This window comes from Leucoraja erinacea, chromosome 40 (assembly GCF_028641065.1).
Source record: "Leucoraja erinacea ecotype New England chromosome 40, Leri_hhj_1, whole genome shotgun sequence".
Taxonomy (NCBI): domain Eukaryota; kingdom Metazoa; phylum Chordata; class Chondrichthyes; order Rajiformes; family Rajidae; genus Leucoraja; species Leucoraja erinaceus.
Window position 1 is genome coordinate 1,149,604 of NC_073416.1, and position 27,649 is coordinate 1,177,252.

At 46.2% G+C, this 27,649-nt stretch overlaps 1 protein-coding gene across 3 annotated transcripts in view; it reads right to left on the bottom strand.

Annotated features, from left to right (window-relative positions):
* smarcd1 (SWI/SNF related, matrix associated, actin dependent regulator of chromatin, subfamily d, member 1) overlaps positions 1-27,649 on the bottom strand; it is a 53,751-nt gene that overhangs the window by 13,368 nt on the left and 12,734 nt on the right. For 2 of the 3 annotated variants that reach the window (XR_008726378.1, XR_008726377.1), the window contains exons 4-11: positions 26,927-27,049; positions 24,477-24,599; positions 22,256-22,372; positions 20,776-20,877; positions 15,593-15,754; positions 14,506-14,603; positions 13,252-13,387; positions 12,004-12,126 (exon numbers count right to left, since the gene is read on the bottom strand). Coding sequence is in view for 1 of the 3 variants with exons in the window: in XM_055664471.1 (XP_055520446.1) it covers positions 5,184-5,237; positions 6,342-6,443; positions 12,004-12,126; positions 13,252-13,387; positions 14,506-14,603; positions 15,593-15,754; positions 20,776-20,877; positions 22,256-22,372; positions 24,477-24,599; positions 26,927-27,049 (1,140 nt within the window). In the remaining 2 variants the exon portion in view is untranslated. Of the gene's footprint in view, positions 1-2,027; positions 5,238-6,341; positions 6,444-12,003; positions 12,127-13,251; positions 13,388-14,505; positions 14,604-15,592; positions 15,755-20,775; positions 20,878-22,255; positions 22,373-24,476; positions 24,600-26,926; positions 27,050-27,649 lie in introns of those variants that run through there. The other variant, XM_055664471.1, reaches the window with a different exon arrangement.

A 27,649-nucleotide genomic window follows, 5' to 3' on the forward strand; every position in this document is an offset into this window, starting at 1 on the left:
TGGTTAGACGGAGTGATATAGCAGCGCTTGGGAGTCCAAGACCCACTTCGCTCGCCTGTCAGGATTAAAACGCACAGAAACAGTTTTCTCTCATGTATTTGCAAAGTTGAGGTCGCTACTGGCCAAATTGTTTTGGACCAGTGAGTAACGGGGAATAAAAGATAGACACAAAGTGCTGGAGTAAAGGGCCTGTCCCATGAGCATGCGACGAGCGCGACCAAACCGGTAGCGGGGGTAGAGTGATCCCGCACGTTTTTTTATTTTATAAAGTTGACGTGAAGTTCGAGCGAAGTCCGCGGGAAGTTCGCGCAAGGCGTACGCTGTCAAGCCGCTGCGTACGACGTCGAGACGCTGTGCACGGCCTCAATGCGGCTGCGGGCCGGCGCGGAATTTTTGGACAGTGTCACTATGTCGGAAACCCGCGCGACGTCGTGGGACAGCTCCGCACTACTCCATACGGCTCCGGCGATCGAAGTGGGACCGGCCCCGTGAGGCCGTACGGCTCAAGCGACCACGTTAGGTCGCGCTTGCCGCGTGCAGTCGCAGGCTGGTGGGACAGGCCCTTTAACAGGCGCTATCTCTGGAGAGAAGGAATGGGTGGCCTTTCGTCTCGACCTGAAACGTCACCTATCCATGTTCTCCACACAGATGCTGCCTGACCCGCTGAGTTACTCCAGCACTCTGTGAAACGTCACCTATCCATGTTCTCCACAGATGCTGCCTGACCCGCTGAGTTACTCCAGCACTCTGTAACACGTCACCTATCCATGTTCTCCACAGATGCTGCCTGACCCGCTGAGTTACTCCAGCACTCTGTGAAACGTCACCTATCCATGTTCTCCACAGATGCTGCCTGACCCGCTGAGTTACTCCAGCACTCTGTGAAACGTCACCTATCCATGTTCTCCACACAGATGCTGCCTGACCCGCTGAGTTACTCCAGCACTCTGTGAAACCTCACCTATCCATGTTCTCCACAGATGCTGCCTGTCCCGCTGAGTTACTCCAGCACTCTGTGCCTATCTTCAGCTGAAACCAGCATCTGCAGTTCCTTACGACACATGGTGAGGAAATAAAACTCCATATTTTGCGCCGCAGATTTCAAATGACTCATTTGCCTCAGTCATGCAGAGAATCCATTGCAGTGTTCGTGGCTGCTTTGCTTGTCTGCAATATAGCAACTGGATTTATTGTGGGTCATTAAACGTGTAAACAAACAAAATCGCCAATTTAATTCAGATCAGTATGTTTTGTAAAGATGTATTTAACATAGTGTCAAAATCAGGTTGGAACCAAATGCCTACACATGTTTAGTTGACTGAGGCTTTGGCCCACCGCAGGATATCAATCACCCATTCAAGCCTGTTCAATTCTCAGCTATTTTTTCCCCATGGATGACATAGCTGAGAGAAATGTAATTTAGAGATACAGCATAGAAACAGGCCCTTTGGCCCAGAGTCCACACCGACCCACACACATTCGTTCTGTGTTTTCATCCATTCTACACACTAGTAGCAATTTATAAAGGGCCAAATCACGGGGAGAACGTGCACACTCCACACAGACAGGAACAACACTGTCGCCGGTACAGCACTGAATGGTTCAGACTTCAGACGGAAGTGGCTAGAATTTGACAAAACCTGGTGCAGCAGGCAACCATACAGACTGGAGAAACTCAGCGAGTGCAGCAGCATCTATAGAGCGAAGGAAATAGGCAACGTTTCGTCCCGAAACGTTGCCTATTTCCTTCGCTCTATAGATGCTGCTGCACCCGCTGAGTTCCTCCAGCTTTTTTGTGTAACCTTCGATTCTCCAGCATCTGCAGTTCCTTCTTAAACACCATACAGACTGCGTTAGATCCGAAACTGTGGGTCACTCAGCAAGTGATATTTAAAATAAATCTGAAATATAAACTAAGTCACCTTACATGGAACAAAATAGTGAATGAGCCGTAAGGCGCTACAGATGCGGCACATATTCTACAGCACTAAATGCAAACGGTCACTGCAATAAACCAGACAGTGGTATTCTGTGTTGAAGGTTTTATTAAAACTGAGTGACACATACAAGCATAGAGTATAAAAATGGTCCCTCAAAATATGACTCAGTAAAAATACAGCTTCTTGCAGCGTAACTGCAAAGGTCCAACTGCTTCTATTGGTGACTATTCCCATCCTAACCACAGTCAACATGTGAAGAGGTAGCTAACTGGAGTAACACAAGCCCACCAGCACCGAAGCAATACAGATCAGACTTATGCCGTCAAACACACGGCTCCCGCCCGCCCGCCCGCCTCAAACATCCTTTCAGCTTAAGTATCGAATAGCAGCATCATCGGGGAAAAAGCTTTCACTGTCTTTGGAAGCAATAACGGATTCATTTACAGCTGTGATTCCCAGCAAGGCAGTTCTTGAAGAAGAAAGCCAAGTGTCATAGCTTTTGGTCCCTCCTATGGTAGTCTGAACGATTTGCCCCCCACCCCCCCCGGACCCTTTCAAATGCTTCAAGTTATGATGTTGTGGATGTTGGCACGGTCCCTTTTCAAATCAATGACTCAGCAGCAAGCCTAGATGTGGAACACTGAGTCGGCGCTCCACAAGTGACTGCACAGTGACTCGGACTAATTCTGTCTTTCTTCCCTCCACCCTGGAGACCTAGAGGCCAAGCTCAGGACCCCAAGCCCCCTGCTGTGGGACTTTGTTGTTCATGCATGGCTTAATGATCTCACGGCAGGGGTGCACTAATCCAGTGACTCCCCTGGGGTAACCCCACACCGCCCACGCTATTTCGGAGTTGCATTTTAAATCTTTCATTCGCTTCGAGGAGAAAATGTGAACCTTGGATTTCAAGGGGGGGAAATTTCAAAGATTGCCTGGACTTTTCAGTTTATTTTAGTCGAGAGGTACAGCGCGGAAACAGGCCCTTCGGCCCATCGAGCCGGCGCCGACCACTGATCCCTGCACACGAACACTATCCTACACACACACACACACACACTAGGGACAATTTACAATCTTTACAGAAGCCAATTAATCTACAACCCTGCACGTTTTGGGGAGGAGACCGGAGCTGCTGGAGAAAACCCACGCAGGTCCCGGGGAGAACGTGCAAACTCCGCACAGACAGCACCATTAGTCCGGATTGAACCCGGGTCTCTGGTGCTGTGAGGCGGAAGCCCTACCACTGCGGCACCATGCGTAACGGATTAGCGTGACTCTAGCCTGCTGAACATGCTGTCACGCCCACACCAAGGACACAACGCTGTTCTCTTCCCACTCGGGTTTAAAATCGTACATTTTTTATTTATTTTTTTGAACAAAACTTTTTTGGGCCTGCTTTGAATCACTGATCACAGGCACTGTCCAACTTCTTAGCCAGCTGAAAACCTGGCTACTACATGTCAGAGAGTCCCTTAGAGTGGATGCAACGCCGTTGACAGCTGACATGCGATAATGTAGACGCATGCCGCTGTTTAAACTCCAGGAATTTGCTCCACTTACTCTCCCAACTCGTTGTTTTGTTTTAAAAAGGGCATGGCAGGCTCGACTTTTGTACATTTGAGAGATTGGCATCGACTCTTTCCAAATTGAAAAGCAGAATCAAGCTGTAACGAGCTTGTGTCAAGGCCTCAGAATTAAACTAGGCGATAATAACATGGCTGACATGCAGAGGGTTTCCACACACACACACAAGATGCTGCAATGCTCGGGAATGGGAGGGAGCGTGTATCAGTATATCACTACTTCACTGTTTAAGAAACTAATTAACCTTTTTAAATCACTACAAAATATTGACTCCTATGAAGATTCAGTCCAACTGTTGCAGTTTTCTAGCGGACTGCTTTCCCCTTACATGTAAGGCAGAGGTAAGACACAGCAAGGACAAATCTTGAGTGGCCGTGCCTTGAAAGGTCCCCAAAACAAAATAAATTGTGCTACAGTTTGTACTGTCACCTTTCAGTAGAATTGTACTGAGTTCTATTAAGACTAATACAAAGTACAAGGAAGAATACCAGGGTATGTACAATACACACTAACCTTCAATAGGTATTAAACAATACATGAACAAGGCAACATACATAATACCTTTCGAAATGCATCGGACAAAGCAACTAGAATCAGCTGGTCACTTTTTCAATTAGAATTGTACACAACAGTTTTTGCCGTCTAAAGCCAGACACATTTATCCCTTCATTTCTGGCCTTAAAACTTCTGATAGGAGCCAAAAACAACAAAAGTAAAATACGAACAATACATTCAACCCAGTATGTAAAGCCGCGCTGGAGTGATTTTTAAAGTCATTCACTAATTTGAGAGAGAGAAAAAAAAACCCTACGTTAAACGTGTAACTTGTTACTTGTCAAAAATTAAACAAGATAAATTTCAAAGCATAGAAAAGTGAAAACAGAACATATGCAGATTAGAGGGTAGCCTGAAAGCAAATGACAGAATCAACTGTAAACAGTGGGATTAATTAGTTTTTTTACTCTGAAGCTAGTTTTTTTTTTAATATATATAAAGGATTTTTCTAAAAAATAAAAATGCAGTAAAGACTGCAACCTAACATGGCCCCAGCAGCTGGCAAGTGGCATTAAGGGGGCAAATAAAAGAGGCACTGTCCTGCCTTCAGGCAGGCACCAATACTGCTGCAAACATCACCACTCTGATTTTCAGAAGCACTCCATTGTTTGTGGTCCTTTGAGGGTGGGTGAGAAGTAGCTAATAATCATCAAAATACTCCCTCACTTCTAACACAAAGCCTCTTAGGTACAAAAAAAATCACAACAAAAGCTAATCAGTTATCCGATCTAGAATGCTAATATATCGCTATTAGTAGTAGTACTAGGTCGTTTAAATATAACTTTATGTAGCTACTGAGGTCAACCAATTGTGGCTTATACTTCCCTAAATATAGATATAACAAGCTAACTTTACTTCCTAATCCTATGCTCTTTTCTAAAGGGGACATGTCAGTTGTAATAAAAGGTAGCAAAGAACACTTCTGGAGTACAAGGGCTATGTGGTGATTTATTTTGTGCAAGTGATGCATGTAGGTACTACAGCTTAGACACTGTAACAGAAATCTTTGTGCATATATAAAACTGTGTTCAACCTTGAACTCAGACATCTTGTGTCAACCTGGCGACACACACACACACGCGGGGATGAGGCCACGGATTGTTTTTATGTATTGCGAATGCCGAGGGCTTGTTCAAGCTCCTGTCTCCGTTGCTGCACCTGAAACGAGAGAGAGACGGGAGAGAAAACGTTAGGGCCAAGACACGGTGAAGTAAGGAACACACAATGCTGGTCTCCCACCAAACAGATACGGTGCGCCACAATGTTCTTGTTCTGGAATGATTGCTGGGGGGCGAGGAGAGCACTGTCAAATTCGGCCCACTTAGAGGATACACAAGACCCCAAATGAGACTTCTGGAGAAAGCAGGGAGAGCATGAAATGGCGGCCAGTCCGACAAAGAATCCAAGTGTAAGCAGTTCTTCACTGATCTCCCTGTGGCTCAGCACTTCAACTCCCCCTCCCATTCCGAATCCGACCTTTCTGTCCTGGCCCTCCTCCATGGCCACAGTGAGCACCACCGGAAATTGAAGGAGCAGCACCTCATATTCCGCTTGGGCAGTCTGCACCCTAGCAGCATAAACATTGAATTCTCCAATTTCCAGTAGCTCTTGCTGTCTCCTCCCCTTCTCAGCTCTCCCTCAGCCCTCGGGCTCCTCCTCTTCCTTTCTCCTTTCTTCTCCCCCCCCACCCTACATCAGTCTGAAGAAGGGTTTCGGCCCGAAACGTTGCCCATGTCCTTCGCTCCATAGACGCTGCCGCACCCGCTGAGTTTCTCCAGCACTTTTGTCCACCACTCTTCTAGCTTTCTTTCTCCCCACCCCTGCAGTCTGGAGAAGGGCCCTGACCCTGCAGACTTTATAGAGATACAGCGCGGAAACAGGCCCTTCGGCCCACTGAGCCAACACTGACCAGTGATCCCCGCACACTAACACTATCCTACACACTAGGGACAATGTACAACTTTACAGAAGCCAATGAACCTGCAGACCTGCATGCCTTTGGAGTGTTGGAGGAACCGGAGCACCCGGAGAAATCCCACATGGTCACGGGAAGAACGTACAAACTCTGCACATACAGCGCCTGTAATCTTGATCGAACCCGGGTCTCTGGCATTGTGAGGCAGCAACTCTACCGCTGCACCACTCTAAATATCTACTGTCTACATTCTTCCAGAGATGTTGCCCGACCCAATGCAAGTTGTGTTTCATAAACTGGAACAAAGATCTTGCCCCAATGATGGGCTGGTCTTGTTATATTCTTACCTTAGAATAGAAGTATCTGCAGACAGCCTCTTGAGCCCATGGCTGGAAGTAGAACTCTGCTCTGCGCTCTTCCTCTGGGTTTCCTACCACATCAGTCATAGACTACAATACAAAATATCAAAAGTGACTGGAACAGACAGATGCAAAAGAAAAATAAATGGTGTCGAAGGTCCCCAAGATTCTCATGGGGCCACGTTCATTTGCTATCAAAATGGCTGGGGTTGGAGGGCTCATTGGCAATTGCATTTTGCATTTCATTTAGCGCAGTACAGAATCACAGGGCAACGGAGCTTATGGTCTGGAGAGAAGGCAGGTACGGGATACTGAGTTGGATGATCAGCCATTATCATATTGAATGGCGAATGGTGCAGGCTCGAAGGGCCGAATGGCCTACTCCTGCACCTAATTTCTATGTTTCTATACCAGCAGGCACAAAAGCAGGGTGAACCATCAAACAAAGCCATGTGGTGTATACTCTGCAGATGAAAGCTACTTTCCTGGTACCTCATGCCGCAGAACAGAGCAAAATTTGCAAATGCTGCAAGGTGACATGTTGCAAGGCCACACAAGTGAAGCACTTTTCCAAAATTGGATCTGGGGCGAATTCAAGAAATCACACAAGGGGAAATCACACAGATGAAAATCAAGATGGGATTAACTGCCGTACAATAATTAGATAGATAGATAGATAGGATCGTAGAATTAGGATTCGGCCATTCAATCCTCACAGCCTGCCCTCACCATGTGATCAGATCATGGTTGATTTGTACCACTAGCAAAAGTTTGTACTCTTTCATCTCACAAAATCTAAGGCCTCAGCTCGTTTCACACTTGATCGCCTGCAGAAGAAATCCATAAAGGCCAAGGGCTTGATTTTGCTGTGCTAAGTGTGGTGTTGTTTTACCAGCGTTTAGCACCACAATACAATTTGTTCACAGGGTGCACTTTAGTGGTTGTTTTTTGCGTTGCATTTGCATTGCCTAGTCAAGCATTGAAAGGCAACGAGGTTGGGTGCTTAAAAGAACGCAGCAGCTTGCTTTAATGGTGCTCTTCCTTCCTTGACAACCCCCCCCCTCCCCCCCCCCCCCCCCCCCCCCCCCCCCCAAATTATCAGCCAAAAAAGCCGGGAGCTTGTGCTTTCATCTCTGAATTAAGGACATCAAAGTTGCTAAAACAGACTGCATTTTCAACCACAACCTCTTATCTGCCGGGGACATCTCCACTGTGTCAAACTCTCATGGAAATCCCCCTGTCATTTTAAATGGGGGCAGGGAAGGTGCATGGCAAAAAAGCACAGTGTGTGGAGTAACTCAGCGGGTCAGGCAGCATCTGTGGAGAACATGGATGGGTGATGTTTCACAGAGTGCTGGAGTAACTCAGCGGGTCAGGCAGCATCTGTGGAGAACATGGATAGGTGACGTTTCACAGTGTGTGGAGTAACTCAGCGGGTCAGGCAGCATCTGTGGAGAACATGGATGGGTGATGTTTCACAGAGTGCTGGAGTAACTCAGCGGGTCAGGCAGCATCTGTGGAGAACATGGATAGGTGACGTTTCACAGAGTGCTGGAGTAACTCAGCGGGTCAGGCAGCATCTGTGGAGAACATGGATAGGTGACGTTTCACAGAGTGCTGGAGTAACTCAGCGGGTCAGGCAGCATCTGTGGAGAACATGGATAGGTGACGTTTCACAGAGTGCTGGAGTAACTCAGCGGGTCAGGCAGCATCTGTGGAGAACATGGATAGGTGACGTTTCACAGAGTGCTGGAGTAACTCAGCGGGTCAGGCAGCATCTGTGGAGAACATGGATAGGTGACGTTTCACAGAGTGCTGGAGTAACTCAGCGGGTCAGGCAGCATCTGTGGGGAACATGGATAGGTGACGTTTCACAGAGTGCTGGAGTAACTCAGCGGGCCAGGCAGCATCTGTGGAGAACATGGATAGGTGACGTTTCGGGTCAGGACCCTTCTTCAGATTGTAGTATGTATAGGCATAGTACTAGGCCTGTTTCCATGCTGTATGTCTAAACTAAATAAACCTTGAAGTATAATTCTCAATAAGAGACTAAGAGATGTGGATATGTGAAACATTAACATTGTGACTGAGAACCCCATATACTAGGATCTTAATATGCAAAAGCACAGACTGTAAAATACAGCAATGGAAATATAGGGGAGAATACGTGTTCGGCACGGACTAGAAGGGTCGAGATGGAATGTTTCCGTGCTGTAATTGTTATATGGTTATTGTGAATTTAGTCACAGGTGGACGTGAGCAGCTTGGGAACAATGGAAAATACAGGGATACGAGGAAATAGGCTGGATGGGAGACTTGGGAAATCTAGGGAATGATCATGTGGAAGTGTTCAATTTTGTGTTAAAGGTTTAAGGGGGTAAAAACAAAAAAGATCTTTTTAGTTGGTACAATGCAGCATAAATTTAGGATTAGTCAAGTGTGAATGGGGAAGTTAAAAGGAACAATTTCCATACGGAGGGTTGGGAATGCATGTTGAAAATGCATTTCGTTGTCTCTGTACTGTACACTGACAATGACAATTAAAATTGAATCTGAATGTGCATCGCTGCAACTGGGAATACCTTGCAGTCAATCGCAGTTTTTAAGAGCAGGATGATGTAAAGGGCCTGTCCTACTTACGCGAGCTTTACAGGAGGCTACCGCCACCCGTGAAAGGTTGCTGAAATTTTCAACATGTTGAAAATTCAGCGACGACCAGAAAGACTACGACTCTTTGGAGACCTCTCACGAGGTCTCCAAAGAGTCGTAGAGTCTTTCTGGTCTCCGCTGAATTTTCAACATGTTGAAAATTTCGGCGACCTTTCATGGGTCTGTGTTCCTGCTGAATTTCCAACATGTTGAAAATTTCGACTGCGTATCACGGGTGCTGGCAGTCGCCTGTAAAGGTCGCATAAGTGGGACAGGGCCTTTAATAATAATAATAATAATAATTTTATTTATAGAGCGCTTTAAAAACAAACATAGCTGCAACAAAGTGCTGTACATCACTAATCATTGACAAAAAAGTTAATACACACCAAAAATAACAATCAAAAGAAATAGTAGGAAAAGACATGTAAAATAAAGAAACATCAAAAACACCACAAACAGAAGCAAAGCCTCAGGCATGGTCAAAAGCCAGGGAGTACAAATGTGTTTTAACACTGGATTTGAAGATGGACAGTGAGGGGGCCTGTCTGATGTGCAACGGCAGGGTGTTCCAGAGTGCCGGAGCAGCAACAGAGAAGGAATTTAGAGGAATGAAGTTATTAAACTTGCAAGGAAAAGAGCAGACACTGTTTGATAACAGTGGAGTGTGAACACAAGCAATTATATGAAGTCGCCTCCCTTGGAGCTGATTTCCTGTAGCAATAATCCCTTTGACCGCCCAATTGCTTTGAGCATTTCACAGACCGGGGATTTTCCATGGAAACTAATGTTCAGCTTGCTGGCCCTGTGAAGCGTGTTACCAAGGGAAAGCTGCTGACTGTCCACAGGCAAGTTCCACTAGTGTAAAACCCAGCCTCAATGTATCTATTTGAATGACTCGTGTACCCTTGGTGCCAATCACTCTTACCATTTACTGCAAAGCCTCTGGCTGTGAAAACGGACACCTCTCTGCTCACCATTACAGCCCAGCAGTGCGTAAAGAAAGCATTATTCTGCGCCTTGCTGGCCAGAGGACAACTCAAAGTGCTTTATCGCCCAATTGGTTACCTTTGAAATGCAATCACTTTTGCAAGCGAAGAAAATGCCTTGGCCTATTTGCGCACAGCGAGGTCCCAAGCAAGGAGATAAATCAGCTGATTTTTTTTTAATATACACGAAAGGGAGAAATATTATTAGCCAGGATAGCTTTGCTGCCTTTCTTGTCAGCAATATTTGTGGGCAAGTGTTTTATCCATGCCTCTGGTTATTGTGTTCAAACAAAAACAAAGGCTCGATGGAAAGCAAGTGCTAAAGTCAAGGCAGGTTGAACATCTAGGCCAATGCATGCAGCTGGAATTCTGCGCCTGTTTTAAAGCTGTGTATTGTCGCATTATTGAGGCTTGCTGCATCTCCTTGCACGATGGAAATCATCCATACAAATGCTCCTCTGCAACTAGTCCCAGTCGCCAGTTGTGGAGTGGAGACAGCATTACAGGACAGAGGAAGATTTGGCTTATAATTAAGATGGTTCAGATATAATTCAGTCCACACGAGTAGCCTCCAACATAGAAATACAGTGGGGGAACAAGCATCAGTTTGCTAACATTACAGCTAAACTAATACAGGAATATCCCACACAGCTCGGAGGTAATTTCCCACTGAATTTTGTCAACTCATCTCGTTACATCGTTAACGGGGACGAGAAGAGTTCCAGTGCTGTTGGTTCATTGGAAACAGCCAAGCTTGGTGGATTGAGTGCCGTTTCCTTATTCTACATTTCCTACACACCGATACACACAGGATAGATACAACAACGAGCAAAAACCTGGCTGCACGCAGTTAAAATAATGCCCAAATGTGTTAAAAAAAAAAAAAAAGAAAAAGCAGTCGAGAATCATTGTTCAGAATGGCAGTGCAAAGTCAGGCAATAACTTGATTCCATTCAGCGCATGAGCATCTAAAAGATATACAACTTCAGTCTTGCTTTCTGAAGGAGTTATTACCCGGTTACTAGCAGAGTACAGCAGCAAGGCTGGCATTGTGCAACACGTCACTACATTGATGCCATAACCAACACACAGTATCAGGCGGATGGATGGACAAGAGACAGAGATTGGAACCATAAAATCAGAAGACTTAGCCTCTACCCTTGAGCACACCGCATTCTTGAAACATAATTAGCTTAGATGTCATGCAAGGAAGGAAAGCCAAGTGTCATGGCCAGTCGGAGTGTTAAAGGCAGGCACAGGAGGTATACTTAATCACCAACATCTGTCACCGGTACATATGGCCCCTACACCCACTTGCTCCGCACCACAACATTGTACACACTTAACTAGGCTTTTTGCATTCAGTCCTAATGGCCCTGTCCCACGGTACGAGTTCATTCCAAGAGTTCTCTCTCCCGAGTTTGCCCGGATTTGAACTCGGGAGATTTACAGTAATGGCCGCTCGTCGGTACTCGGGGCTCTCGTGGACATTTTTCAACATGTTGCAAAATCTTCACGAGTCTTCCTGAGCTTACCTGCCGTTAGCGAGTCTTCCTGAGTACCTGCCGTTAGCGGTATGAGCCGCTAAGAGACGTCCCCGAGCTCCGACGTACCCGCTACGTTCATTCTTCGTGCTTACCACGAGTTTGATTTTTTTTTAAAACTTGGGAGAGCTCTTGGAATGAACTCGTACCGTGGGACAGGGTCATAAGCGTGCAATTGTGTGTCTTTTATAGTAATGGAAAATAACATAATATGGAGCATTTATTCAACAACTCACTACCAAGAGCCCAGATTGGAAATGCAATATATTGGATCAAAAATATTCACGTGCCACCTGATACGTTTTGAATTCAATGCCACATAATAAATACCAATTGTAAGTAGTAAGGAACTTTCAATACTGCATGCTGAAACTTGGAAGTATCTTTTACAAGTTATATTCCTGAATGCAGTGCAAAATATCCGGCCTAAAGAGGAACTCAACATGGACGCAGTGGTAAAATACATACCTTCAGGTCACGACACTGCGACTGCAGCCAGTCATTGATAAAGCCCTGTGGATCTCTGGCAAAACTCAGCATGAACTCTCGCTGTGTCTTCAGCTGGTTAATAGTCTCGATTGTTTCATGGATCTGTGAGAGTAAAACATCAAGATTATTCAGTGTGTAGAAACAAAGAACTGCAGAAGCTGGTTGATACCAAACACAAGCACAGAGTGCTGGAGTAACTCAGCGTGTCTGACGGCATTTCTGGAGAAAAAGTCTGAAGAAGGGTCCCGACCCGAAACGCCACCCGTCCTTTACCTCCAGAGATGCAGCCTAACCTGCGGAGTTATAGAAACATAGAAACATAGAAATTAGGTGCAGGAGTAGGCCATTCGGCCCTTCGAGCCTGCACCGCCATTCAATATGATCATGGCTGATCATCCAACTCAGTATCCTGTACCTGCCTTCTCTCCATACCCCCTAATCCCCTTAGCCACAAGGGCCACATCTAACTCCCTCTTAAATATAGCTAATATATATAGCTATATACCAGGACTTTGTGTCTAATGCCCCTGTCCCACTTAGAAAACCTGAACGGAAACCTCTGGAGACTTTGCGCCCCACCCAAGGTTTCCGTGCGGTTCCCGGAGGTTGCAGGTAGTGGAAGCAGGTAGGGAGACTGACAAAAACCTCCGGGAACCTTGGGTGGGGCGCAAAGTCTCCAGAGGTTTCCTAAGTGGGACAGGGGCATTTAGTGTGCTGGGATCGCCGGTCGGCGCGGACTCGGTGGGCCGAAGGGCCTGTTTCCACGCTGCATCTCAAAACTAAACACAGTATTTAAGTGCTCACACTGGATTTCCTCTTTCCTCTGCAGAGATTGGAGGCATTTGCGCAGAACCGCAAATGTCCCCTTGGTTATAGAAGGTTCCCAGCTAAGGTAGACAAAAGTGCTGGAGAAACTCAGCGGGCGCAGCAGCATCTATGGAGCGAAGGAAATAGGCAACGTTTCGGGACGAAACCCGGAAGGGGTTCGGCCCGAAACGTTGCCTATTTCCTTCAGGATTTCGGGTAGGCAACTGAAGAAGGGTTTCGTCCCGAAACGTTGCCTATTTCCTTCAGGATTTCGGGTCTGAAGAAGGGTTTCGTCCCGAAACGTTGCCTATTTCCTTCGCTCCATAGATGCCGCTGCACCCGCTGAGTTTCTCCAGCACTTTTGTCTACCTTTGATTTTCCAGCATCTGCAGTTCCTTCGTAAACAGTTTCCCAGCTAACCTTATTATCCAGAGCAGCAATCTCCTGCTGGCTTGCAGTGGAGAGGAGAAAGGAATTCATCTGAGTCTTCAGTGTGTCGTCCACCTCTACGTCGATATCGTAACAAGCAGTCTTCTTCTGATCATTTGGGTCCACACTGAAACATTGGAAGGAAAGGTTCATACGATGGGACAAGAATTATATGCATGTCAGCTACCTTTAAGTTGGGTCACATCGAGTACTGATTGAATTGAATAGAATCCATTTTATTACAAGGAATTTGCCATGGTGCTTTGCTCGCAAGCAAGTCAAGAGTCAAATCAAGGTAGTTTTATTGTCATGTGTCCCAGATAGGACAATGAAATTCTTACTTGTTGCAGCACAGCAGAATATGTAAACATAATACAGAACAGGAGATACAAGTTCAGTGTGTCTATAGACCATATAGGAGACAATTAAAAATTGACTCCACAGTCAAAAATTCACAACAGAGGATGTACTTCCTGCGGCAGCTGAGGAAGCACAATCTGCCACAGGCAACGATGGTCCAATTCTACACGGCCATCGTAGAGTCTGTCCTCACCTTCTCCATCATGGTCTGGTTTGGCTCAGCCACCAAGCACGACACCCGGAGGCTGCAGCGAATCGTCCGATCAGCAGAGAAGGTTATTGGCTGCAACCTTCCCTGCATTGATGAACTGTACACTGCAAGGGCCAGGAAGCGAGCGGGCAAGATCATCTCTGACCCCTCTCACCCTGGCCACAAACTCTTTGAATCACTTCCCTCTGGAAGGCGACTCCGGACTGTCAAAGCTGCCACAGCCAGACATAAAAAACAGTTTTTATCCACGAGTAGTTGCTCTACTCAACAGCCAAAAGTCTGTAGCCTCCCTTTGATCTGGTATTTTGTTGGTTCACATGCTTGATCAATGGTGTTTTATCATTAATGTTTTATTATTATTAATGTTTAGTGTTTTCGGAGTCATTCGTAACTGTCACTGTATGTCATGTTGTCACTTGTGGGCGGAGCACCAAGGCAAACTCCTTGTATGTGAATACTTGGCCAATAAACGCACTTACTTATCATGTATCTGTACACTGTAAATGGTTCGACTGTACTCGTGTATTGTCTTTCCCCTGACAGAATAGCACGCAACAAAAGCTTTTCACTGTACCTCGTTACACGTGACAATAAACTAAACTGACTTTTACAGACTTCAAAATGATATGAAGTTTGAATTCCTTGTCGGCAGGTTGGACCTTGGCAACACTCACCTGATAATATGGTTGATGATGATTGGCTCAGGGGGCATCAGCAGAGCATGCAATCTTTGAGGGATTTCTGAGAACTTCATTCTTTGACATTCAAAGATCTGCAAGCAAAGAGCCACAATCAATAGGCAAAGCATCCTAGTTTCAAATAAAACTAATATCACTTTTCCAATTTGCAAACCCCCCCCCCCCCCCCACTAAATCTAAATATAATTTGGCACTCAAGACCAAATGATACCACAGGAAGTTGTGTCAGTTGTACAGGGTCTTGGTGAGACCACACCTGGAGTATTGCGTACAGTTTTGGTCTCTTAATCTGAGGAAAGACATTCTTGCCATAGAGGGAGTACAGAGAAGGTTCACCAGACTGATTCCTGGGATGGCAGGACTTTCCTATGAAGAAAGACTGGATAGACTCGGCTTGGACACGCTAGATTTCAGAGGATTGAGGGGGGATCTTATAGAAACTTACAAAATTTTTAAGGGGTTGGACAGGCTAGATGCAGGAAGATTGTTCCCGATGTTGGGGAAGTCCAGAACTAGGGGTCACAGTTTAAGGATAGGAGGGAAGTCTTTTAGGACCGAGATGAGAAAATCATTTTTTACACAGAGAGTGGTGAATCTGTGGAATTCTCTGCCACAGAAGGTAGTTGAGGCCAGTTCATTGGCTATAGTTAAGAGGGAGTTAGATGTGGCCCTTGTCGCTAAAGGGATCAGGGGGTATGGAGAGAAGGCAGGGATGGGATACTGAGTTGGATGATCAGCCATGATCATATCGAATGGCGGTGCTGGCTCAAAGGGCCGAATGGCCTCTACTCCTGCACCTATTTTCTACGTTTTTATGTTTCTATGGAAATCGTCAATCAAACCGCCCATCGTCATTGCTATTGGCAGGTGTCATTGACAGCAACTTCAAGTTATAACTGCCATTATAAAGAAAGCACATCAGCACCGCTACTTCCTGAGAAGATTACGGAGAGTCGGTTTGTCTAGGAGGACTCTCTCTAACTTCTACAGGTGCACAGTAGAGAGCATGCTGACCGGTTGCATGGTGGCTTGTTCTGTGGGCAACTAGCATTCCAAGAATTACCTGTTGGAGGTACTTGTCACAGTTGATGAACTCGCGTTCGTGGGAATCCTGCAGCTTGTGGGTTTTAATGTACTGCCAGAGAGCCTGGATGATAACAGGTCGAGTCTGAGTGTGGATGCCCAGCAGGCGAGCCAATCGAGGGTCCAGTTTAAACTGGGGTGGCTGCAAAATAAAGAGAAAAATAAATCACTATACATATTCAGCACAAAACCCACCAGAGTATTGTGTTCCGTTCTGGGCACCATGTTATAGGAAACATATCGTCAAGCTGGAAAGGGTGCAGACACACAAGGATGTTGCCAGGACATCACAGTATGGTATGGCAACTGCTCTGTCTCCGACCGGAAGGCATTGCAGAGGGTGGTGAAAATTGCCCAACGCATCACTGGTTCCACGCTCCCCTCCATTGAGTCTGTCCAAAGCAAGCGCTGTCTGCGGAGGGCGCTCAGCATCGCCAAGGACTGCTCTCACCCCAACCATGGACTGTTTACCCTACTACCATCCGGGAGGCGCTACAGGTCTCTCAGTTGCCGAACCAGCAGGTCGAGGAACAGCTTCTTTCCGGCGGCTGTCACTCTACTCAACAACTTACCTCGGTGACTGCCAATCACCACCCCCCCCCGACATTTATTATTATTTATTCAAATCGTTTGCTATGTCGCTCTTCAAGGGAGATGCTAAATGCATTTCGTTGTCTCTGTACTGTACATTGACAATGACAATTAAATTGAATCTTAATCTGAATCTGAATCTGAGGACTAGAGGGCCTGAGCTACAGGGAGAGGTTGAGCAGGCTGGGACTTGGTTCCTTGGGGTGCAGAAGGACGAGGGGTGATCTTGTAGAGGTGTACAGAATCATGAGAGGAAAGAATCGGGTAGATGCGCAGAGTAGGGGGAATCGAGAACCAGAGGACATAGGTTTGAGGCGAGAGGGGAAAGATTTCATTGGGGCGACCTTTTCACGCAAAGCATGGTAGGTGTGTAGAATGAGCTGCCGGTGGACGTAGTTGAGACAGGAAGATTCAGATTCAATTTTAATTGTCATTGTCAGTGTACAGTACAGAGACAACAAAATGCATTTAGCATCTCCCTGGAAGAGCGACATAGCAAACGATTTGAATAAATAATAATAAGTGTCTATCGCAACATTTAAGAAAGTTTTTAGGTACATAGATGGGGCAGGTTTAGAGGGATAGGGACCAAACGTAGGCAGGTGAGATGAGTGTAGGTGGGACATGTTGGCCGGTGTGGGCAAGTTTGACCGAAGGGCCTGTTTCCACGCTGTATCACTCTATGACTCCTTAAATGCCTTTCAAGCATCTGATCAACCTCATATACAGTGTTTAAGAAGGAACTGCAGATGCTGGAGAATCGAAGGTACACAAAAAAGCTGGAGAAACTCAGCGGGTGCAGCAGCATCTATGGAGCGAAGGAAATAGGCAACGTTTCGGGCCGAAACCCGGAAGGGTTTCGTCCCGAAACGTTGCCTATTTCCTTCAGGATTTCGGGTCTGAAGAAGGGTTTCGTCCCGAAACGTTGCCCATTTCCTTCGCTCCATAGACGCTGCTGCACCCGCTGAGTTTCTCCAGCTTTTTTTGTGTAACCTCATATACAGGTTTCTCTGACAGACAGGATATTGTGATGTGAAGATCATGCATTTGCTGCCACCATGAGGTCGAACGAGACCACAATTCAAGTCACTGCCACTGTCCAAAGGTTGCAAAAACAAATCAACGTTGCTTGAAATAACCGCATGCGCAAGCGGTCGGGCCTTGAACAACGGAGACAAGGTTCGGAATTGGCCCAGATAGCCAATGATGTTTGGTAATTCTCCCCAAGGTGTGCGTTCTGAGGTAGCACATTACATCTCGCTGCTGCTGCTTACTGCCTGGCCAGAGCTGCCATCTCAGCAAGCGGTACGATGATGCAGTGCTGCAGGCAGAGGGCTCCTGCTTACCGATTAATCTCAGTCGCTTCCACCTTGGTGGCAATTTCACTCTGCCGATTGGGGGGGGGGTTTGTCATTTTCAGAGACTACTATCTGGAGAAAGGTCAAACGATAAATCGAATGGAGAACAGAGCCCCGAACTTTGCCCAAAAGCCAACACGGTTTGCTCAAAAGGGCCGACTGTGAACAAAAGTGCAAGAATGATAAATTCTGAAGCATTCCCAGATTTAGTGGTACCAGAAATTTTAGCCGGGGCATGGTTATCAGTAGGAAGACATTGCAGATGCTGGTTTAATCCGAAGATAGACACGGAATGCTGGAGGAACTCAGCGGGTCAGACAGCGCCTCTGGAGAAAAGGAAGAGGTGACGTTTCGGGGCCGAGACCCTCCTTCAGTCTGAAGAAGGGTCTCGGCCTGAAACATAAAAGATATAAATTGCTCTGTGTTTAAAATGATTTATTTATGTTTGTGTAACCAGTGGCTCAGTTAGTTAAAAGGGTTAAGTAGGCCAAGTCTGACTTGCTGAGTCACTCCAGGATTTTGTGTCTATCATGGCAATCAGATGTCGGCTGCTCTGTCAATACATCAAACTTTAATCTCCAATTTTCATCTGTCCATTTAGGTCCACTGGTGCCGTTTGAACCGCTGAATTCCTCCAGCAGTTTTTTTTTTTTTTTTAAGCAGCAATGTTCTCTTGTTGTCAAGGTCTTTACTCATCCTGGCTTCGAGCAGACTTTCATTGCTTTACCAAATCTTACATTGCCCACGGACTTGTGTGTAAGTTAACACAGAAAGCAGTGGTAGAATATTAGAAAAAGGGCAGCACACATAGAAACATAGAAATTAGGTGCAGGAGTAGGCCATTCGGCCCTTCGAGCCTGCACCATTCGCCATTCAATATGATCATGGCTGATCATCCAACTCAGTATCCTGTACCTGCCTTCTCTCCATACCCCCTGATCCCCTTGGCCACAAGGGCCACATCTAACTCCCTCTTAAATATAGCCAATGAACTGTGGCCTCAACTACCCTCTGTGGCAGAGAGTTCCAGAGATTCACCACTCTCTGTGTGAAAAAAAAATGTGGCGTTGCTGCCGCACAGCGCAACAGACCAGGGTTCGATCCTGACTACGGGTGCTGTCTGTGTGGAGTTTGTACGTTCTCCCCGTGACGTGCGTGGGTTTACTCCGGGTGCTCCGGTTTCCTCCCACGCCCAGGTTTGTTTAGTTAATAATCTTCCGTAAATTGTACCCAACGTGCAGGATAGAACTAGTGTGGAGGGATCGCTGCTTGGTGGGCCACAGGGCCTGTTATCCGCACTGTATCGCGAAAACTAAGGACTGCAGTGGTTCAAGACAAAGGCTCGCCCGCTACCCACTCACGGTGCAACCAGTGATGCCAACAGTGCCCACCTTCTCTAAACGAATACAACAGGGGCAATGGATTGGACTGGAAAGAGCTGGTGATGACTTGAACGAGCACAGAAAACCCGAAGGTACACAAAAAATGCTGGAGAAACTCAGCGGGTGCAGCAGCTTCTATGGAGCGAAGGAAATAGGTAACGTTTCGGGACAAGACCCTGAAGGAAATAGGTAACGTTTCGGGACCAAACCCGGAAGGAAATAGGCAACGTTTCGGGCCGAAACCCTTCTGGAAATAGGCAACGTTTCGGGCCGAAACCCGAAAGGGTTTCGACCCGAAACGTTACCTATTTCCTTAGCTCCATAGATGCTGCTGCACCCACTGAGTTACTCCAGCACTCTAGACGTTGCCTATTTCCTTCAGGTTTCGGCCCAAAACATTGCCTATTTCCTTCGGGTTTCGGCCCGAAACGTTACCTATTTCCTTCGCTCCATAGATGCTGCTGCACCCGCTGAGTTTCTCCAGCATTTCTGTGTACCTTCGATCTTCCAGCATCTGCAGTTCCTTCTTGAACACAGAAAACCTGATCCTGTTTTCCCTTGTTGTCGAATCAAGCAAGGCATGAGCAGGTAGGTGGGTAATAATAATAATAATAATAATAATATAATAGAGAGAGAGTACAGAGGAGATTTACTAGAATGTTGCCTGGGTTTCAACAACTAAGTTACAGAGATAGGTTGAATAAGTTAGGTCTTTATTCTCTGGAGCGCAGAAGGTTAAGGGGGGACCTGAGAGAGGTCTTTAAAATGATGAGAGGGATAGACAGAGTTGATGTGGACAAGCTTTTCCCTTTGAGAATAGGGAAGATTCAAACAAGAGGACATGACTTCAGAATTAAGGGACAGAAGTTTTGGGGTAATATGAGGGGGAACTTCTTTACACAGAGAGTGGTGGCGGTGTGGAATGAGCTCCCAGTGGAAGTGGTGGAGGCAGGTTCATTGGTATCATTTAAAAATAAATTGGATAGACATATGGATGAGAAGGGAATGGAGGGTTATGGTACGAGTGCAGGCAGGTGGGACTAAGGGGAAAAAAATTTGTTCGGCATGGACTTGTAGGGCCGAGATGGCCTGTTTCCGTGCTGTAATTGTTATATGGTTATTATATGGTTATAATAATCTTATTTATATAGCACATTTTTAGTCAACTTGCATTGACCCCAAAGTGCTTCACATAATTACATTACATTTACACACAGGCAAAGGTGGGTGAAGTGTCTTGCCCCAAGGACACAACGACAGTATGCACTCCAAGCGGGATTCGAACCGGCTACCTTCTGGTCGCCAGCCGAACACTTAGCCCATTGCGCCATCTGTCGTGTAGATGGGGCATGTTGGATGGTGTGCGCAAGTGAGGCCGAAGGGCCTGTTTCCACGCTAGATGACTCCATGGCTATCTTATTTTCTTTAAATGAGCCTCCGGCGATGCACAGATCAGAGGTCAAATTTAGACCCCATACAACTTAGCCTGCTTAACCCTTTTAACTAACTGAGCCACTGGCTACACAAACATAAATAAATCATGTTAAACACAGCAATTTATATCTTTTACCACCTCTTGATACTTCGGAAATTTAAGGCAATCTACCCGAGGGGGTTTATGCCTGTAATGATAAAAGGGAGTGATGAAAGGCTAGAGTAACTCAGAAGAAGGGTCTCACCCCGAATGTCACCCGTTCCTTCTCTCCAGAGATGCTGCCTGTCCCCGCGGAGTTACTCCAGTTTTTTGCGTCTGTCTTCGACTTAAACCAGCATCTGCAGTTCCTTCCTACACACGATAAAAGGTGGCCTTTAACTCAACGCATTTTTCTTACCTGGTAATCCAGCATCAACAAGACTGTGCAACGCACATTCACATCTCCTGGTCTTTTCACTTGGAAGCCATCAGTCTCTTGGGTTGTGGCTGTCCGATGCCACTAAATGGAGTTAATGGAGTCGTTATTATTTTGTAGTCTGGAGCAACAGGTTCATTTGTCGTCAGTAGAATTATACAGACCTCAGCTGCATGTCGCCATGCTCTCATTCACAGCCCTTGCAAATGCTTGAGTGCATGCCCTGCTTTAATCAAGTGTGTGCTGGACCATCACAGTTTCTCGAGTGTTTGAACCCAATTAGTTTATGATGTTTCAAGGTCTTTTGTGTCAGTGTTTAGTCCCACTTGTACTCTGGCAAGCCAGGTTGACTTCTGAATCAAATCATACCCATTAGTTATGGTACGTTTAGTCTAGTTTAGAGAAACAGCACAGAAACAGGCCCTTCGGCCCACCGGGTCCACGTCGACCAGCGATCCCCGCACATTAATATTATCCTACACCCACGAGGGGCATTTTTTACATTTACCAAGCCAATTGATCTACAAACCCGCACGTCTTTGGAGCGTGGGAGGGAACCGAAAAGCTCGGAGAAAACTCACGCAGGTGACGGGGAGAACGTACAACTTCGGTACAGACAGCACCCGTAATCGGGATGGAACCCGGGTCTCTGGTGCTGCATTCGCTGTAAGGCAGCAACTCTACCGCTGCGCCACCGTGACTGCTTGTACTCCTAAGGCGTGTACTCAGTAGGGGTTTGTACACAGAAACTTTCTCCAGTTGCTGTCCATTTATTTTGTTTCAGTCGGTGCCACAGACAGCTAAAGAGGCCAAGTCAGTGGACATTTTTACGGCGGAAATTGACATTCTTAGCACCGACCAGGGCATTTAAGGTGAGACGGATATGGAGTGGCAGCCGCCTGGAACATGCTGCTGGAAGAAGTGTTGGAAGCAGATACACGGTGACATTTAAGAGGCCTTTAGACAGGGACATGAACAGGCAAGAAACGGAGAGATATAACCATGTGCAGGCAAATGAGGTTAGTTAAAATTGCCATTGTGGGCCTGTTCTAGTGCTGTAGTATGTTCTACATCCTACACTGAAGAGGTCTCAGAGGCGGCCACTAACATGTCGCCAATGTTTTGGTTCAGCCACCTCTAACTTCACATTTAACAGGCATTTAGATAGGGCCATGAACAGGCAAGAAATGGAGACCGTGTTACATTCTTGAAAAGCAGGGCGCATCTCAAAAGCGGCAACATTAAACATGTACAGTACCTTGACGGGCATCGCATGCAAGAGCGTTATTTCAAAAATACGAGCGCGTTAATTAGGCTTTGGCATTAAAACAAGCGCATTGTTCCCAAAACGCATAAATCACTCGCGCATAAAACACGAGGTGGCTATACACCCAAAACAAAAAAGGCAAAAGACAGGGAACCGATTCACTGGGAGTTCCGTACATGACTCCAGTCTGCTTACCTCAACCAGATGATTGTCAGGTCCATAAAGATCTTTATCCAGCTCAATCACCAGGGATTTGAAGAAAGAAGAAAACTTCCGTTTCTGTTTGGTGGCATCATACTTTGACACAGCTGACTGCACGGGCACAAAGAAATGTCATAAGTTTAATACAGAGTTGCAGATGAGCGAGCAACATTGAAGATACAAACTACCTTGCAGTTCATCACTTTGCAGTGATCCCACCACCTACCCACCAACTGTTCGCTGGTGGCTTGTCACATCAGCATCCTCTTTTGTGGCTGAGCAGCAAGGCAAGCAACCAGCAAGAGGGATGCACGAGGGGATGGGATAACCTATATGTAGCCAGGACTCGAGGGCCTGAACTACAGAGGGAGGTTGAGCAGGCGAGGATTTCATTCCTCGGAGCTCAGGAGGATGTGCGGTGCTCTTATAGAGGTGCTATAATGTGCGGTGCTCTTATAGATCAGGTAAATGCACAGTCTTTTGCCCAGAGTATGGGAACCAAGAACCAGGTTTAAGGTGAGAGAGGAAAGATTTAATAGGAGGTTACACAAAAAAGCTGGAGAAACTCAGTGGGTGCAGCAGCATCTATGGAGCGAAGGAAATAGGTAACGTTTCGGGCCGAAACCCGGAAGGGTTTCGGCCCGAAACGTTGCCTATTTCCTTCAGGATTTCGGGTCTGACGAAGGGTTTCGGCCCGAAACGTCGCCTATTTCCTTCGCTCCATAAATGCTGCTGCACCCGCTGAGTTTCTCCAGCTTTTTTGTGTAACCTTCGATTCTCCAGCATCTGCAGTTCCCTCTTAAACACAAGATTTAATAGGAACCTGAAGGGTCACTTTTTTCACAAAGAGGGTTTCACGCATATGGAATGAGCTGCCAGAGGAGGCCGTTGAGGCAGGTCCAATAACAGCATTTAAAAGGTATTTGGATGGGTACATGGATAGGAAAGGTGTGGAGGGATATGGATCAAACACCGGCAGGTGGGACCAGTGTAGTAGATAGGGCATATTGGTCGGCATGGGCAGGTTGGGCCGAAGGGCTGTATGATTCTAACATTTTAACCCTTAAAAATCAGGAATATATTTTCCCTTTAATTGCCACTTTGCCCCACCAGCATTATCCCTGGAGCACAACACCAACCCACCATGCTGATAGTGCAGCCAAGTGTATTTCTGATAACGCTTGTGACCAGAGCCTGGTTGGCTTTTTGAATTAAACTGTTGCTAAGGAAGGCAACCGCCATGGGGGGAGAGGGGAAGAACAATAGGCGATGGGGGGGGGGGGGGGGGGGGGGGGGGGGGGACGGGGAACGGACGACAACTATAAAGTCCTTGCTCGGAGCAGCAAAAATATCAGCAAACAGCCAAAGCACAATAGAAGGTGGACAAAAGTGCTGGAGAAACTCAGCAGGTGAGGCAGCATCTATGGGGTGAAGGAAATAGGTGACGTTTTGGACCGAGACCCTTAGTTAGATAGAGCTCTAGGGGCTAGTGGAATCAAAGGATATGGGGAGAAGGCAGGCACGGGCTATTGATTGGGGATGATCAGCCATGATCGCAATGAATGGCGGTGCTGGCTCGAAGGGCCGAATGGCCTCCTCCTGCACCGATTTTCCATGTTTCTATGTCTACTCCACTGTGACAATAAAGTATTCTATTCCTTCCAAAGAGCGCTGCGATATGAGGCAGCAGAAAAGCAAGCATATGCCCCCCTCACGCCCCCACTCCAGGGAACAATGCAATTTTAACCCACGTATTAGAAACATAGAAACATAGAAATTAGGTGCAGGAGTAGGCCATTCAGCCCTTCGAGCCTGCACCATTCGCCATTCAATATGATCATGGCTGATCATCCAACTCAGTATCCCGTACCTGCCTTCTCTCCATACCCCCTGATCCCCTTAGCCACAAGGGCCACATCTAACTCCCTCTTAAATATAGCCAATGAACTGGCCTCAACTACCCTCTGTGGCACAGAGTTCCAGAGATTCACCACTCTCTGTGTGAAAAATGTTCTTCTCATCTCGGTTTTAAAGGATTTCCCCTTTATCCTTAAGCTGTGACCCCTTGTCCTGGACTTCCCTAACATCGGGAACAATCTTCCTGCATCTAGCCTGTCCAACCCCTTAAGAATTATCATAGAAATGACATGAGACGGAGCGTTAGATCCCAACTGTTGGAATTGGAGGGCAGCAGAAAGAGAAAGACAAATCTCACATCCTCCAGCAGTCTTCCTTCCACCCGAAGCTCCCAGGAAGCCACCGTTCCTTCACCATCTTCTGCGTCCGGCTTTGCAGGGTTGAAAGTATTTGAGATAAATATACGAAGCTTTCTCTTTTGCTGCAAAAACAATAGGGAGTTTGAGTTTGATGTAAAGGTATGCCACGATTTTACACAGGGGGACTGCCCGAGGCAAAAGGTTGCTTGAAGCAGAAAACTCAAATTGAAACTTTGCAATTAGATACTATGTAAAGTGTCAACAATTCTGGTGAAAAACATCAAAACGTGAAAACTATAGTAACACATACTATAGTAATAATGAATAGATTTATTAACTATTAAATGGAGTCATACAACAGGGCCCTTGCCCAACTTGCCCAAGCCGGCCAACATGTCCCATCTACACTAGTCCCACCTGCCTGCGTTTGGCCCTTATCACTCTAAACCTGTCCTATCCATGTCACTCTAAACCTGTCCTATCCATGTACCTGTCCAAATGTTTCTTAAACGTTATGAAAGTACCTACCTCAAATGTTAAATTAAATGTTATATGTGGAAGCATATGAGTGCAGTTAATGGGAAGGAGAGTGTTGGAAAAGTCACATTTAAACTAAATGTGTAAGAGGGAACTGCAGATGTTGGTTTAAACCGAAGATATAGATACAAAATGCTGGAGTAACTCAGCAGGACAGGCAGCATCTCTGGAGAGAAGGAATGGGTGAAGTTTCGGGTTGAGACCCTTCTTCAGACTGGTCCTGACTAAATAATAGAATCTTATTCTCATTCCACATCTAAATGACCCTGGCCTCAAGGCAGATAAGTCCATTTGAATAGAGGTCAGTGAACTGACAATGAAGTAAGCGTTTCAAAGCCCCTCGAGTGTGAATCATCTATATCTCGGTGAGCAGAAGGACCTGTTTTCATGCTGTATCTCTAAATTAAAAACTAAACTAAGTCTCAACAATTCCTCCGAGCAAAACATCATTATCTTTGCAGCCACAATTTTCGTTTTTTTAAATATAAATGCAAGGAGCTCAGATTTCCAACTTGGATCTTAGTTGAGTACATGGTGCAGTAGCACACAGGCCACACATCCTTTCATGAGTTAGTGGGAATCACTGCATAATTCAGACCACGCTGTGATCTCTTAAATAGTATTTGGAAAGTGGTGCTTATTCCAACTGTCACTATGTCTGCGTCAAATGACACCGCAGTCTTTTGGCTCCGTGAAGGAGAGCCATTTATTAATTACCTGCCTTGGCTGCCAAAACAATGACGAGAAAAATGTATTAATATGCTTGGCTACACACACTGTTAAAGTGGATTAACCGCTGCTACATTAACCTAGAGGGCACAAATGTAGCACCAGATATCACAAGCAGATTGATTTGCAAATGAAATTGCACCCAGATACGTGGCGAAGGTTGATAAACGCAGCCAAGAATGAGCTTCAATTCCCTACAAAGATCAGTCTTGAAGGAAACATTGGTATAGCCCAGTTCTAAGTAATATTATAATGCGTCCTATTTATAGCACGTGAAGTTCACATACTTTAGCTTAGAGATATAGCTTGGAAAGAGGCCCTTCGGCCCGCTGAGTCAATCGATCACACTAGTTCAATGTTATCCCACTTTCTCATCCGCTCTGGCACAATAGGGACAACTTACAGAAGCCAATTAACCTGCAAATCTGCACAACCTTCGGAGCACCCGGAGAAAACCCATGCGGTCACAGGGAGAATGTGCAAACTCTACAAATGCAGCACCCGAGGTCGGGATCACATCCGAAGTCAGGATAGAACCGGGGTCTCTGGTGCTGTGAGGCAGTAGATCTACAAGATGCACCACTGTGCCTCCCTACATAATGATAACCTACCACTGGCATATGTTTGGGGGAAAGGAGAAACCAGAAGTATAAAATCTAAAGGGGCACACAAAAGACAATGATATTCAAATGAGTTGTATAAGGTATGGAGGCTGTTGCAATAGATGTTCCTATTGCCTGTGCACAATGTGTTTTGTTTCATAATAAAGTCAAAACATTTTTAGAAGCTATTCAATATTAGTTTTTGACAATTGGCTTAGAGCGGCACAGCGGTAGAGTTGCTGCCTCACAGCACCAGGGACCCAGGTTAGATCCTGACTACGGGTGCTGTCGGTGTGGAGTTTGCACGTTCTCCCTGTGACTGCGTGGGCTTTCTCCGGATGCTCCGGTTTCCTCCCACATCACGAAGATGTGCGGTTTTGATGTGAAGGTGGGACAACGTGGAACTAGTGTGAACGATGTTCGATTCGTCAGCCAAAAGCGTGTCTCCACGCTGTATCTCTAAAGCAAATATTGGAACTAGAATGCTTTAAAAAAAAAAAAAAAAAAAAAAAAAAAAAAAATCGATTTTGGTAAACTAAAATATACTCTCTGCAAATAGTTGAGACGACAAAGTGTTTTACCTTTATTGGTCTTTTCAATGCTTCTTGGATGTCCAGGCGTTTCCTCATTATAGTCTGGTCCAACTTCCTCTCAAATGCCAGCAAGTCCATATAGGCTTGGGACTCTGGCACAAGCTCCCGAATCTACGGCAACAAGGATTACATATGAACTGGCAAACCTAAGTCTATCCCCTTCTCAAAGGTACAAGTGGCATTGTCCATAATTCCGGCACACATTGGCCTTTGCCACCTATCCCCGGCATTTGAGATGGTCGAATACAACTTCCTTGTTTGTAACAAAGTGAAGTAGCTCGGCGGGCTAGGCAGAATGTCGAGAGAGAAAGGACGGGCGACGTTTCGGGACGGGACCCTTCTTCAGACGGAAAGTATGGTAAGCGTGTGAAGAGTTAGGGGCGAGAAAAGATCAGGAGCAATGCGGGCCGGCAACAAATGACAACAGGCAGGACGGCGCCTGGTAGGCCCACTGTTGGCTGGAGAAGGCGTGATCTCAAGAGAAACAATGTGGGGAGCTGCGGAACTGGTAAAACCAAAGATCCTACAGCGAGCAAGATAGTCCACTCGACGAAAAAGACGTAGTACAGTCATGGGTAATTTTCAGCCCCAATTCCGTAACCGGCTTCCATCTCCGCACCAAAGATCCCGTAGGATACTAGCGCAGAGACGGAAGCCGGCTACGGAAACATCCTCGTAAAAATAAAAATTATTTGGTAAAAATCTTCTCCT